The following is a 16,342-nucleotide window of genomic DNA, read 5'->3' as shown; positions in this document are numbered from 1 at the left end:
AAAAATGCGTAAACCGTTCCTATCGCTTTTCGTTTACGCTTCATTCTGTCATTCTTTAAGAATTTTGTCAAGGGAAGGAGAGATAGAACATAAACGCAACGAAATTCGCTCTCTTCTCTGGGACGGCCTTGCGATACCTCTGCGACTCGAATTGCAGTTTCACGGTGACTTCTTTTCCACATTTTACTATTAATATTAATGACTGTTATTAAAGCAACGTTAAATACGAGAGCGAGTCGTAAGTTCATGAGTGTGTCCAGTACCGATAGTCCAACCGGGAGGGATATTATCGTCCGCACTCGACTTTTCTTTATGACGAAAAAGGGGAAAAAAATAACAAAAAACAAAGCACAATAATGTCGCAGTAGCACGTCTCGTAGAGTCCACGGAGGATGAATTGTATATTACTCAATCAGCAGAGCGTGCAAGGCGTCACCTCACACATACATACATACACAAACACCAACATATATACACTACACATATATACACGGTTTTAGAATGTTGTAATTATTATTTTTAATTAACATTTAATCTCTAACTACGTTCAAGTCTACACTCGTAATCACCCTTTGTCATTTATTTGACAAAAGGATCTGTTGCAATGTAAATAAACTTATATTTATACGAATTATTGTATCTCTCTTCATTTCCTTTTTCGCCACTTTAACTCCCGTTCTCCAAACGCATTGAGAGTACATCGGTAGTATTTTTAATTTGGGTCGTGCCGTTCCCATTTCAATTGAATCGACGTATTCTATTCGTTGTTTAGAATAATAAAAAAAATTATGCAAACCACTCAAGCAGACGTCTTCACTGATTATGATGAATACATGTAATCTTCGATTTTTCGGCGTTTTCGTTCATATGTCAATAAGAAGCGCATAATATTGAAAGAAATCGAAATTCCTTCTTAATTTAATTTCTTAATAGACCATATTATATATCATTATGTACTTATTGTTACTGCGCAAATAAGTAATTATACCACCAGGTTATTATAATTATAATGTTGAATTAGATAAGAATTTTATTACGATTTAGTTTAATTTTTGTCGTTTAGTTTAAATATTAAAAAGAACGTACGTTATTTTCGAGGTTAATTTTCTTTTTGCAGTACGTGATTTATCATTGTGTACGTTTGTATCCTAATTGATGTCTAATTGATAAATATTAATCCCTCTTTTGTTCTTTGAAAAAATAAATATTTTTTCTAAATTAAATTTTTACAGATTGTAGAACAATTATTATCATTGTATGCTATGCTCTATAAATTATTATTACGAGCATAGATAAGAATTTACCATGACACACTTTAATTCTTATCGACAAAATTAAATTCCTCCTTAAAAACAAAAGTAATAAAAATATAAAAAGCAAAAAAAAAAGAATAGAGAAAAAGAGAGATTCAGAAATATTTATATATTATAGTTCTATCTTAAAAATTATAGCTGATATCTTAATTATATCTATAACTTAATTCGTGGAATAAATTTGTGTTGGTTCTATGTTTATGACATATTACGTAATATTATATAATAATATATCATATAATCTAAAATATTGTTATATATATATATATATATATATCACAATAATTATATAACATAATAATATATGTATATAATTTTAACGCATTTTATAATAACGCTACAAAATATACAGGTATATGAAATATTTCATAATTTTTATGAATTAAATCTTTTATCTCATTTAATATCTAGCATTATTTTACGTTCAATAAGTACATAGCGTAAATCTTTCCCTGCAAGTCATTCCCTCCATTTTCCCGATGCAATCTCTTTTGAGGAAAGAGTAGATCGACCCTGTTCGCTCGAATGATATTCTTTTCTTCGTCCTTCAATATATCTATAATATAATATATGAACAGCATTCCTATGCGGCAGCGCCGGCTATTCAGTTCGGAACGTATATATTTTTATCGTATCATGCCACGTAATCTCTAAGGTCTTTTTTTGCTGACGGCTCATGCGCATTGGGGCGCCGATGAATTTTCCAGCTTTATGCCCCGCCATGTTAAGATCGCATGTTAATTCTCATTCTTTCGCGAGAGAGCCGATCGAAACCTCGTGTCAGCCGTTCCATGGTCGAACTTTATAATGTTATCGCACTATGTGGATTTCACGTGTGCGATTTATTGTCAATAATGCGGATATCCCTCTAGATACACAGTAGAAGTCATCGCTCGACTAAGTATAAACGTTGAGAAGACAATGAGAAACAAATACATGCGAATAAAGTCTTCGAATCGAAAAACATTATGGACATTTTCTTTTTAGCTGCTTTCGTGCACTTCTCTCGATCCACGTTAGAAAAAAAGATAATCCGTGTACAGAAGTTTAGTTAAAAAGGACAGATCTATTGATATGTGTGTGTAAAAATATTTCTATATACACAATCACGGACTGTATCACTGTATAAATAAATTCTCTCGATCTCGAGGATCTTGAAGCCATGCGCCAGGAACCTGAATTATTCGAAAATATAAATTTTCGCGATTCATTCATCTGGAATTATATGGAATAAAAAATTACATTATAGGACGATTAATAATAATTTTATCGCTCAGATATGAGTAATGATTTTATTTACAAGCAAAATCGGTTGGTCGCAGCAAGAGACTCCGTTATTCATACAACTCGTCATCCATTTTTGATCTGGATTGTATTGACTTATGACACGGAAATAGATAGATAGATATGAGGGGGGGGGGGGGGGGGGAGAGAAAAGGAGAGGGAGAGAGAGAGAGAGGGAGAAAGGAAAAAGATTTATTCCGCCACAGAGTTAGTTGTGAATACATGTTTACTTCCCAGCAAACACCAATGAAAGTTACATGTAACTATTATCTGTTAGTTAGAAACTATCGTTTTAACTAACGTAGTAATTACAGAGTTATGTCGTTCCTACTCAACAACATGACTGTAATATATATAACACGTATCTTACTGTTAAATGTTATTGTTACATAATTTTTGTGGAAAATTACAACTAATTATGTATGTATTCTGTTAAGTTTGGTGTTTGCTGGATTTTCGTACTTTGTATGTAAACATGCGGGATTATAATGCCTTGACGCGTGAATATAGGCTTTTTTCAAGACACGTGTAAATATAAACCTTGTCCGTTTCCAGTAATGTCGATTAATTTTAATCTCAGTTCAACTTACTCTTCGTCTTTTTCTAGTTCTAAAGATTAGAAAAAGACGAAGAGTAAATTGAACCGAGATTAAAGTTAATCTACGTTAGTGAAAAATGGGCATCTACCTATTCATAGATCTATTCTTTTTAGTTGAACTTCTTGCACGGTCCTCCGTTTCTGTTTTTTCATGCTGAAGACGAAAAAAGAAAAGAGATGAATGTGTAAAATGAAAAGTGCAAGAAAGTTTAGCTAAGAACATATCTTTTGTGTCCACAATGTTCTAGCGAATAGCCTAGAAATCCGTCTGAGATCTCGGATGGAGAAAGAATAGACAAAACGCATTAATCAATTGGTGGAATTGTTTAAACGCGATTTGTTAATTATCTTTCTCCGTCCGATCTCGTAGTAATTTCTAGCATCGTGGACACAACTAGGCTTTACGCGTCTCGAAAAGCGCCTAAATTCACGCATTAAGGCGTCAACGATCCACGTGTATGTACAGTAGTAATTGTAGTATACTAGTATGCCAGACGAAGTGATCTCTCTCTCTCTCTTTCTCTCTATATACGGGTATCGCTAATAATAATGGCCGTGCGCTCTCTCCCCCCCTTCCTCTTCTTATTTACTCGGGAAGATCGTTCCTCTCGAGAAACCATTTAAGGTTGAATGAAACATCGTTGAAGGTTAATTTAACCTGACGCCGCGTGGCGCGATAACGCGCAGCGTAAGGTCGTGGAAAGAAAACAATTCCGTTGCCGTCCCTGAACAATCAATATGGCTTCTAGCCATTGCTCGCTCTCGGACTGTCTCGGAGCATGCCAATGCGGCCATCTTTCTCTTTCTTTCCCTCTTCCCGCGTTCTTATGCGAGGAACTTCAGTTCAGCGCGGTTGGCTCGGATCACTTCGCGCCGCTTCGGGAACGTCGATCGGCTCGGGAATTTTCGACTTGCTGTTCATCGCATCACTGAGGACACTGAGTCGAGAGCAGTGGAGAGCGGCTCGAAACAGCGAAAGGTATAGTAGTCAATGAGACTGAGTAACGAGACACGCGTACGTACAGTACGTCTTTCATTCTGCGGCACAGTGAGTGAAGGTGTGAGAAAGATAAAGAGAGAACGCGAGAGTGTGAAGGGTAGGGGGAAGTGCGACGTCCCGCGTCCCGCATCCCGCGTCCCTCGTTCCGCCATCGAAGAAGGATCGATGGATCCGCGTCGTCGATAAGTGCGTCGGGGTGAGATTGATCGCAGCGCCGGAAAGCGGCGCGTTAAGTATCGGACAGGTAGATAGGGATGAAGGGCGGAAGGAGATAAGTCGGGAGAAGGATTAGGGAGTCTGGAAAAAAAAGAGCAAATTTTTGCGGAAGAGGAAGTGAGAGAAAGAAAGGATAATTCGAAGGATACGTGGTGGAGCATGTGCTGGTAAACGAAGAGCATACTGCATAGATGCCTGCGGCAGGATGAGGTACATCTTTGGAGATGCGCGTCGTCGCTCCTCGCAGCAAGTCTGTTGCTCGTAGCAATAGCTAGCTGCGCGCACCAGGCATGGCCGCTGTAGCGGAGGGCGACAACGAGATCGTCGCCGCGACGCCCGAAGGGTGTCGGGCGCCACCGGTGACAGAGTCCGGCGGCACCAACGGAAAGGAGGGGGACATGGCCGCCTCCGACAACAGAGTTGTCGACGACAATGTCCGTATTCACGAGATCCTCGAGGGGATGACGAATGAGTTTAACAAGGGTGTCAGTCCGACGAAGAATAATGACAATGATAAAATGGAACCGGAGGAGACGGTGACGCCGGTGACCCCGGTGACGCCGGTGACGCCGGTGACGTCCAAGGTCGTCGACGAAACGTCCAAGGGGGAAAAAGAACTCGATGGTGTCAGTGAGGAAGCTGCTGAAAATTTAGAGGATGCAGTCACTTCTCAGACTCCGGAGGAGAACCATAATGGTGAGGAGGAGAGTTTGGTGGGTAAGCAGGACACTGTCAAAAAGGACAAGGCCAGGATCGTCTTAACATTCAGGACCATTGATCTGAATACAGATCATGGCAAAAAGACTAAGATATCCAGTTGTTCCTCTAATCTCGCTTTAGTTCCTGATGAGTTTGCCTGCAATGACATTGATGGTGTCTTGGTAAAGATAGAAAATTCTGATGAAAATTCTGATTTAGTGGAAGAGTCCCAAGCTGAGGAGTCTCAGGCAGAGGAATCCCAAGTCGAGGAGTTCCAACTGGAGGAATCCCAATCAGAGAAGATTCAAGCAGAGGAGGCAAAGAAAAAGGAATCTACAAAGGTGACAGAATCAAAAACTATGAATGAGGACAAAGTGGAAAGTATACAAGAGAAACAAAATAGCGACGCGCAACTTCCTATCTCGAAGAAACCTGAAACCACAGAGAATAATGTTGAAAAAAGCAACGATAAGGCGTTGACAGAAGAGACTGCACAACAAGAAACTACCACACTTGTTACCACTAGGAAGAGAAGAATTGGACGACCAAGATTACGAGCACTTAGGTTTTTTGTTTTCTTCTTTCTACTTTTATATTGAATGTTTAAGTATGTGCTATTTGTAAACTTATTTCTTTAATTTTCAGTGAATCAATCCCTCAGGATGAGGAACCTCCTGGTCCTAAGCGTTCTGCTAGAAGATTATGTAAAGAATCGGTAAAGAGCACTGTACTAGAAAGCGCCATGGCACGTAAGGAAAAGTCCAATTATACAGAGGAGTTCAAGAAAAAAAGGTATAACAAACCGGGTCGACCCAAGAAAATTATTCCGGGTAAAGAACAGGTAAAGCAGGCACATATGAAGGTCTCCGATGTTCGTCAGGATGTAGAAACGTCACTAACATCTGACGGCATTAGTACGGCTGAGAGTACGATGTTAGAATCCTCGCGCAATACCACGTTATCGGAGAATAGTATGAACGACGGTGTCTTGGAAGATTCGCAGATTTACTCATCCGACTTTGAAGAAATGCCGAAGTTATCACCGATGACAAGGAGTTCGGAATCACATACCAAACTGGGCAATTCTATCGGTAGTCCTAGCAGCGACGACATACCTTTGGCAGATATTCAGAAACCTTTTTTAAAACCTGCCACCCAATCCACCGTTCGACCAAGGAGAGACAGGGGACGTCCTCGTGGAAGCACTCAAGCAGCGCGAAAGATAGCAAAGGCAGATCTGTACGAAGGTGACGTAATATCTGCACAAATAGTAATTCTTCCGATGAACAGCGATTGTAATCAAAATCGATAAATTATTTCGCAGATGGTTCTCCATCCGTTGCAGAAGCGGGAAAAAATAACGATTATCCTGAAGGTAAAGCTTTAGTTTTTAACACGAAACTTAATGGATATAAAAAGGCGAATGAAAATAAATTTGAATGGAAAGTTAGCCATGGAGGTATATTATTTTACATATTTCTCTTCTTTATGCTTTGTTATAAATATGTGAAGCAGTAATTTATTAATGTTTTATATCAACTTTATTACAGAGATACCGACCAAACGAACTCGCCGAAGTATGGTGCCAAGTCCGAGTCCCGCGGAAGGACAAGCATCAAAACCGGAATCGACGGCCATTTTGAGTGAAGTGAGTATCATTATCTGCTTATTCTAATATTGGTTCTCTAATGTTGCAGTAAATCAGGATTATAAAATTTAATTTTTATGTACGTGAAAAAAATTGATCAATGTATTTATTTAAATAATTGTTTTAGATTCGTATTTATAATCGGTTCTTATATTTAAGACCGTTTTAAGTATAGTTTGAAGATATCATGAGCCAATCACGGAGCTTATTAACATTTTACTTAAGACGGTCTTAAAATAAGAATCAACTGTGAATATTCGCTATAAATCAAATCTCATTTGATCGGCATATCTTATTTACTATTAAGCCCTATGTCCACGATGCTAGAAATCAATCCAAATTCTCGATTCAAGTTCTCGAATAGAAACAATTATAATTTGATGACTGTATAATATTTAAAATAGCTATTGTAATTTATTTATTTTTTTATTTTAATTTAAAGATTATTTAAAGTTACATACGTTTTTTAATATCTCGGGAAATATAAGTTTTACAGAAAAGTGTTTCAGACAAAAGTTATATGGTTTAAAAATATCTATTTACTGATCCTATCAGTTTGACCTTAGGTTGCATAGCCAAGGTCAGGTCAAGGTTACATTGATTTTCTTAAATGGAGCACCCTATTTTTGATTCAAGAATCTAATAGCTGATGTCGAGAGCTTTCCAAAACGCTATAATGAAATATTTTTTTATGAAGTACTTTTCAAGTTATAATGCTTCAAAGTTACAGTATCGTCAGCATTAGCATTATCCAAGGTGTCCGACCGACGATTAAAACCTCTTAAATGTTGTTCAGAATCATAACTTGGATAATATTTGATGATTCTGAACAACATTTAAGAGGTTTTAATCGTCGGTCGGACACCTTGGATAATGCTAATGCTGACGATACTGTAACTTTGAAGCATTATAACTTGAAAAGTACTTCATAAAAAAATATTTCATTATAGCGTTTTGGAAAGCTCTCGACATCAGCTATTAGATTCTTGAATCAAAAATAGGGTGTTCCATTTAAGAAAATCAATGTAACCTTGATCTGACCTTGGCTATGCAACCCAAGGTCAAACTGATAGGATCAGTAAATAGATATTTTTAAACCATATAACTTTTGTCTGAAACACTTTTCTGTAAAACTTATATTTCCCGAGATATTTAGGTGTCCCGACCTTTTTGGGACACCCTGTACAAAAATCAATATGAAATCAGTAATTGGTACAAAAAATGAGACGAGATGCATTTTAGCGGGAAAGGTCACGATACATAGGGTTTAATAAATCCATTTTTCTGTAAGTTTAAGCCTTGTTTTTGTTTATGAATAAAAATCATCTTGGAAATCAATTTAATATCAATATTAATATTTTTCTCTCCAATGGATATCCTTTAGATCTAATTTTTAATTGTATTAAGGAAAGATTACACACTAAATTTGATCAATTAAATGATAATGAAGTGAATTTAGAAGAACCAACCAGAGATTGTAATGCCAAACTAAATAATTATTTTATAATTCCGTATATTCCCACAATTTCTGTGAAAATTAAAAAATTATTTAAAAATAATCCGCTAATAAAATTTGTATACAAAGGGCTCAATAAATTGAAAATTTTTATTAGAGTACACAAAGATAAGAGCTGTCAGCATTAACTCATTCAAATATGGTCTATAAAATTAATTGTGTCCAGTGTGAGGTTTCTTATATTAACCGGAGAGGCCACTAAAAACTAGAATCAGTGAACATCGCAACCACATTAACAGAAACTGCTCCCAACTTTCGGTTATGACTGAACACAGAGTGAATATAAAACATGATTTTGATTGGAACGGAATTAAGATATTAGATGAAGAAAAGTCGTCGAGTCAGAGATTAATTTCCAAGATGATTTTTATTCATAATAAAGCATATCTGTTAATTTATTATTCTATATACGTCTATGTATTATTATTTCCTCCTCTGTTTTTGTACAATGATTGGTAATGGACCATTATAATGTCACGCGTTATTCTCATACTAAAGTATGTGCAGCCGATATGTAAGTTCACATTTAATTGTATTGACTATTGTGCTTACTAGAATTTTTTATTATTACAGTAATGGTATTATTTTATCGATTGAATCACATATACAGTATTTAAACAAATACTGTGACATTTGCAAGATTTTAAATTTAGACACATTTCTATTATTGTAAATTTACCAAGCGACTTATTTTAATAGCATACAGCTTATATCGCGACAGTTACTGAAGATGACTAAGATAATGTAGTCGAAAAGTCTAGATTTTTATTAATAAACATTATATTTTTTACACACGAAAAACTGTATCGACTCTTATAGCTTTTTTTATTCTTTTGATAAATATTTGAATAGGAATAATATTCTTATCCTTATTTTTATCAATTTTAGACATATGTGCAATCCATGCTGTGCCTATGTCAAATACGATCTCAGTTATACGTGACGATAACTGGTTCCGGGGGACCACTCTACTGTACTGCTGTCGACTCGATTGACAATCGGGTGGTAGGCTGTTGTAATGAAGTGGACACCAACGATGTGGCGATGCGGCGGCCGAGTACTCGCGTGCCTTTCATTATTCTTTGCCGTATGCACAAGGAACGATTACTTCGTCACAATTGTTGTCCTTCTTGCGGCATGTTCTGTTCACAAGGCAGATTCGTGCAGTGTACCAATGGTCACCAGTATCATCGCGAATGTGAGATATATCCGAACAAGAAAGGTGTCTGTCCGCACTGTGGCAGTGAGACAGCAGCTTATGATGTGATGGTGACAATGAATGGCATGAGGCGACCGGTTTTCATTCCTACGCGTAAAAAATTTTCCAAACTGCCATCTGCAAAGATGAGCCTACCTGGAAAAGGTGATAATACAAAGTTGGCTGAGCATCCGCCCAGTCCGTTGATCAAGCCCGATGTTATCAAGATACCTGAACCGTCGATTAATACTGAGAGACCAGAACGTTACACCATTATGAGTCTCTACACATCCGTGAAGAATGGGGATCTTGAAAAGTTGGTTAATGTATTAGGTGAGTGAAAACTTAATGAGAAATATGAGATTTAAATCAGTCAACAATTAATTTTATGAAGTTGAATATTCCCAAGCTTGTAAATCATAGATTTTTTTATATTCCTTTCTGTTTTTTCTTTCCATTTTAAATCTCTTGTTAAGTAATAGTTTTATTCAGAAGTAAGATAAACTAAGTTCACATTTATTATTTAAAATTCTCTGATTCAGATTCTACGTAATTTATTAACATATAATAATATATTATTATATAATATACATATTAACAATATGTTAACGATTTAATTCTATTTTTAGCGCAAATGATGAAATTGTTATTTACTTCAATAGCTTAATTATCATACCATTATAATATACAATTTCTGACTTCCAGCATGTGGTTACAATGCAAATCACACATTCCGGGATTATGCTCACCGAACCGGTCTGCATATAGCGGCAGATAAAGGCCATTTGTCATGTGTACACGTTCTGGTTCAAGCTGGTGCTCAAGTAGATGTAATGGATAGGAACCAATTGACACCACTAATGCTAGCTGCGAGTAAGGGTAATGCCGCCGTGGTGAAATACCTAGTCAGGATAGGTGCCGATGTGACACTGAAGGGTGAGGACGGTATGACCGCCTTGCACATGGCTGCCAAATCCGGTCACCTAGAAGTCTGCCAAATCATACTGACTGAGTGTAAAGTGCCGAGAACATTAGTAGGTAATGTGTGCTGTGCTCGTCTTTAATTATGAATAATTTATTCGTTGCTTTTTAGATTTAATTTTTTACATTCTCCGATATTTTCATTTGCAGATTCTGTAGATGACGGCGGCTGGACAAGTTTAATCTGGGCGTGCGAGTTTTGTCACGCGGATGTCGCACGGTATTTATTGGAGAAGAAGTGTGATCCGCTTATCCGAGATGCCGAGCAGAATATAGCGTTGCATTGGAGTGCCTTCAGCGGCAGTTCCGAGATTACGGAGATGCTCCTTAACGAGGGTTGCGATGTGAACGCTGTTAACGTTCATGGTGATACTCCTTTGTACGTTTCGTATTTTTCTTGTGTGTGTGTGTGTGTGTGTGTGTGTGTGTGTGTGTGTTTGTGTGTGTGTGTGTGTGTGTGTGTGTGTGTGTGTGTGTGTGTGTGTGTGTGTGTATGTGTGTGGTGTAGATTGTATTTTTAAAATTATTTATCATATTATGTGAACACGGTAGAAACATTTATAGTCATCTTGAATAAACTGAATTTTTTAGACAATTTTTTCTCATTATAAAACAATAATTTATATATATTTTTTAAGACATATAGCAGCTAGACAAGATCAATACGCAGTCAGTGTTCTGCTGTTAGCACGTGGTGCTAAAATAGGAGAGGTAAATGCTGCCGGCGAAACTGCGGTGAATTGTTGTGCATCTGATGGTGATACTATGGCTGCTTTAAGATTGAATGCGAAAGTCAACGAACTCGCCGAGTATATGTGGGAACGAACGGTTAAGATATTGACGAAGTAAGTATGGAATTTTATTAAGTACAGTGTAATTATCAATACAGTAAATATATCAATGATATATGCTGTAATTTTATAAAAATTGAATTGGCTTAATGATTGTCGAGTAAGATATATTAAGAACTTTATTTCACAATTTCTTGAGAAATATTGTTATAACACTAAAAATTATATTGTATGTAGATATGATAAATAAAAAATATTTTATATTTGGGCCTCTCTTTTACAATAATTTTCTTTTATTATTTGTTCTTTTTACAGTGACATTTCACGTGGAAAGGAAACAAATCCTATACAATGTGTCAACGGATATGATTCTGAGGACAAGCCAACCGATTTCCTTTACATAACGGAAAATTGTTTCACAAGCAATATCAATGTGGACCGCACAATTACATCGTTGCAATCATGTCGATGTGAGGATAATTGCAGTTCTGAAAAGTGCTTGTGTGGAAATATAAGTCTGCGATGTTGGTATGATGAAGAGGGAAAACTCGTACCAGAATTTAATTATGCAGGTATTTATTGAATGTCAACATTGAAAAAATTTTGATTTGTAAAAACAGAAAAGCTTATAATAATTATACTATAAATATTTTGATAAATACGTTGAATTAATGAGAGAGAAATTGTAGAATATTCTATGAAAATAATTTTAATAAGATATTAACATCTTAACAAATAATATTTGTTATAGATCCACCGATGTTGTTTGAATGTAATCCAGCTTGCGACTGCAACCGCATTACATGTAACAATCGAGTTATTCAACATGGACTGACTCAACGATTTCAATTGTTCCGCACAAGAGGCAAGGGTTGGGGTCTTCGAACTCTTCGACATATTCCTAAAGGCACTTATGTTTGTGAATATGTTGGAGAGATAATTTCAGATTCCGAGGCTGACCATCGCGAAGATGACTCCTACTTGTTTGATTTGGACAACAGAGTAAGTTATATACTCGTAGTTTTTACTTTGGTTTATAGAAGCAAAGTAATTTTGTTTTTAATGTCTGCATATTGTTTTCGTAATTTCTTTTACTACACAATATTTGGACAATTACAATATTTTAGACAACTCACGTTGTTCATTCATCATAATATTTAGATTTTTCCATTCTTCAAGGGATGCAATATCATGATTTATTACTAATTATCTTGGTATTTGTTTCTGCTTCTTTATTAGGATAATTTTTTTAGTTAAAATTCTCTGTAGGCAATGAGTCTTTCGTTTGATAAGGCAACTGCTCTGTCAAACTATCCGGTCATTTTCCGTTATCTTAAATTTTAAACTTAAATTTAAATTGGTAATGCATAATCTGAGGTGCAAAAAAATGTTTATTACTTTATTTTGGAGAAGATTTTGGACGCACCTTTTTGAAAAATCGTTTCTTTATAACTGTTTCTCGTTTGTGTTGTACAGCTTATTTTATCTATAGAAGCTATTTTATTCTAGATTGTGGATAAAAGAATTATTTGATGTACACAGGACGGAGAAACATATTGTATAGACGCAAGACGTTATGGGAATATTGCTCGGTTCATTAATCATTCGTGCGCGCCGAATCTGTTGCCGGTACGAGTTTTCGTCGAACATCAGGATCTCCATTTTCCAAGGATAGCATTCTTCGCTAATCGCGACATCGAGGCAGATGAAGAGCTCGGGTATGTTAAAAAGAGAGGTTGAAGTCAATGAAACGCCGAAAATCTCTGAGACATTCTCATTGAGCCTCTAAACTAACAGGAATACATAGTTGCACAGCATTTTCTGTTAATAAATTGCTTAACATTTGTTTTTTTTGTTTCATCAACAATATGGCACGTAATTGTAATTTTTTTCACCTTTGTTACTTCATATTTCGTCTCTTTAATTCTGTGTCGTGATTCAAATATATATTTTGATAGTAAAATAATCCAATTCTATTTACCTTTTGTTTAATGTAGAATGATCAAATGTTACTTTTATCCAATAAAGATGTTTAGTATAATAGTGTTTAAATAATCCTTATAATCTTTCAATAGATTATACTCTGTGTTATTTTCATTTTTTTATTTTTTGTATTATTTATTTCTCTAAAGTGCTAAAGCAATTCTAAGAAATTATCTCTTTTTTTTTAATATACTTTTGCAATATTTTGAGATCTTTCTTTTTATTTAATCCGTTTCTAACGATTACATACAATTTATCATACTTACGCGTATCTAATATTAACGCACGACGGATTAAGGTGACGGTATTTTTAAGAGTATTCACACATTTCACAATGGGCATTTTCCAGCAAGGACACAGTCAGACTGCAGCATCACTATGTAACATAGTGAATCGTTTCATCCTTGTTTAATATAGGCAAACAACAAGGATATAATGATATTTACTGTGTTAAACTGTGTCTGACTGTGTCTTTGCTGAAAACACCCAATCTCATCTCGTTTTTTACGTCACGCTCTTTTTTGTTAACTTCGCACGATAGACAAATATGGATCTGTTTGTCTCTAGCTTCGATTACGGCGAGAAATTCTGGATAATAAAATGCAAGTCCTTCACATGTACCTGCGGTGCCGAAAACTGCCGTTACTCTGAGAAGACTATACAAGTTACACTGGATAACTACCGGAGAAAAATACAGCAGGAAGAAATGTTGGCAGCTCAAACTTCTTCGTAACCATAATGCGATTTAGCTTAATTCTTTAGGTGTTTACGCGCGTTTTTTTTCGTGAACGTACACGACGATGATGACAATGATGGCAGATTGTCTCGTCGATCATGTGTTAGTTTTCTGCATCACTTTGCCGTGAAATTGATTGCCGCAACGTGCGTGGAATCGTAAAAGTACAAATGCAAAACGGTGGTGGGATGATAAGCGTTCGATTAGGTTTTTTCACCGATGTTTCCTTACGCTGAATATACCAATCGGCTTCGCAGCGGTCAACGTTCGGTTCCGTTATTGTTTTTGCCGAACACCCGAAATCGCTGAGGTGAAATTAACAGCCGGTCTATCAAGATTGTTACTCGTTTTTTGAGTATTAATAAATTTTAATAGTAATTTGATGAAAGATCAACGATTTGCAAGAATGTGTATATTAAAAAAGAAAAAATGATAATTGTCAATCAAAAACATTTATAATATAATATGTGTATATATATATATATATATATATAATTTTTATGAACAATTTTTTGAAAGGGTCCCATTTTCCTTGGCAGACCGGTGGTTAATAACAATTTGTATTTTATAATGAATTTTTTATTTGATTTGAAGAATTTGTGGAGAATGTAATAATTGTAATACATTTCGAAAGATCTGTTACATTCTCCTAATTCTTTTTCGAATCTGAATTGAATTTAAAGAAGATTTCAACATCATTTCTCGTGACAAATTTTTTCTCAGTCTTGCTCGTAGTTGTTTCCTATTTTTGCCGATCTTTGCGAAGATGCAATGACTATATGAGAAAATACCACGTCGGTCTTTTCTTGTTCTTCCCTCTTTTTTTAGCGAGATAACGATGCGCATAATATGTACACACACACACACACGCGCGCGCGCGCGCGTGTATATATGTATATATATATATATATATATATATATATATATATATATATATATATATATATATATATATATATATATATATATATATATATATATATATATACATATATATGACGATTATTAGCTGGTTTGTATGCATGAGGTGTGAAGGTAGTATGTTGAAAATATTGTTACGGTCCTATTGGGACGCAGTATGTGATCGCGGGGCAGATAGGTATGTGAATCGCTTTTAAGTGAATCGATGTTGGAATGATCGCAGCCGCGTGTTCGTGTGTTCCTTATTATTAAAGCATCACGCTATTTTATTCCAATCAATCGTTCGTGTCTCAGAGTAAAACGTTTTAACGTTGAATTCACTATAAGCGATGTAATATATAAGAATACACCTTTTTGTACAAACGCTCGACTTTTTGTATAATAAAAGTTGTAGTCCTTTTTAATACGACTTTTTCTTTTGTACCAATCTAATATAAATAAATGAGAGAGGAAAAGATAGAGAAACAATCTGAAATTTTGCAGAGTTGAATATTTTGAATTTTTTAATATTTTTGTAATATCTCTTATATGAAATCAATTCTTTGTAATAAAAAAGATATTTTCAATGCATCTCCGTTGATCTCCGTCTTCCAATGTTTTCTGGTAATGTCTAAAGAAAGTTGAATACGATCTAAGAGATGGCGCTAAAAGTGTTTTTCTAGAGCTCTAGAGTTGCATGAGTAGCAAAAGTCTGCTATTTTTTTCTAATGATCATATATTAAAGACTTAATAAGCTTACTTATTTTTATTGGATTATTTACTAAGGTTATTTATTATTTATTACTTCTTGAACGACAGATTATCAAATAAAATGCGATCAAAATAGACAATAGGCATCCGGCTCAGATTAAAGAATTATTGTGCTATTCTAATACATCTGGAGCTCTAAAGTTTTGTTCCTGTACTGCATGAGAAAACTTATACATTATCATATAAGCTTTTTTTAAGTCTACTAATTTTTTACAATTATTAAGATATTTAAAATGTAATTTTATATATATATATATTATATATATACATATATATATTTATCATGTCTTATTTTTTAATATAAAAAAATAATGATAACGTGTTGAGAACAGAAAGAGAAATCTAGAGGAATACAATGTACAAATTTGAATCATATTTGTGTGCGACTTACAAAATCATATCTTGGATCAGGGGTGGCCTATAGCTGTGACAGGCAAAGACATTCTTAGTGACATGCTTAAAGAAGCATATAAAAAAAATAAAAAGACTAAAATAATGACTTTCTTTTTACACTTTTATTTTTTGGCTACATTCGTTTTACTCGTTTTTATGCTAAACTATATTTATTTTAAAATGAATGTAAAACAGACATCCAAGATAACACAAACACTTTCAATAAATATTCTATAAACATTCGTCGAGAATATTAAAATATTCTTACAATGTATTAAAAAATATTCTATAAACATACACAGAATGTCAAAATGA

At 35.0% G+C, this 16,342-nt stretch overlaps 1 protein-coding gene across 2 annotated transcripts; it reads left to right on the top strand.

Moving 5' to 3' along the window:
• The first annotated feature begins 4,038 nt into the window (after positions 1 to 4,038).
• G9a (histone-lysine N-methyltransferase G9a) lies at positions 4,039 to 14,362 on the top strand. Of its 2 annotated transcripts, none has more exons than XM_018523067.1 (12): positions 4,039 to 5,675; positions 5,756 to 6,357; positions 6,435 to 6,485; positions 6,661 to 6,758; positions 9,163 to 9,805; positions 10,178 to 10,510; positions 10,604 to 10,832; positions 11,092 to 11,298; positions 11,560 to 11,816; positions 11,996 to 12,246; positions 12,787 to 12,962; positions 13,795 to 14,362. In XM_018523067.1, exons 1-12 carry the CDS (start codon positions 4,702 to 4,704, stop codon positions 13,958 to 13,960), a joined length of 3,987 nt encoding a protein of 1,328 aa, XP_018378569.1. In that variant the 5' UTR covers positions 4,039 to 4,701; the 3' UTR covers positions 13,961 to 14,362. The 2 variants fall into 2 exon arrangements, with proteins under 2 accessions (XP_018378569.1, XP_018378568.1); XM_018523066.1 differs by having other exon boundaries at positions 6,435 to 6,569.
• Positions 14,363 to 16,342: the final 1,980 nt, after the last annotated feature.

This window comes from Trachymyrmex cornetzi, unplaced genomic scaffold, assembly GCF_001594075.2.
Source record: "Trachymyrmex cornetzi isolate Tcor2-1 unplaced genomic scaffold, Tcor1.1 scaffold1399, whole genome shotgun sequence".
Lineage (NCBI taxonomy): Eukaryota > Metazoa > Arthropoda > Insecta > Hymenoptera > Formicidae > Trachymyrmex > Trachymyrmex cornetzi.
The sequence above is the reverse complement of the archived record's forward strand: the minus strand, read 5'-3'. Positions and strand labels throughout refer to the sequence as shown.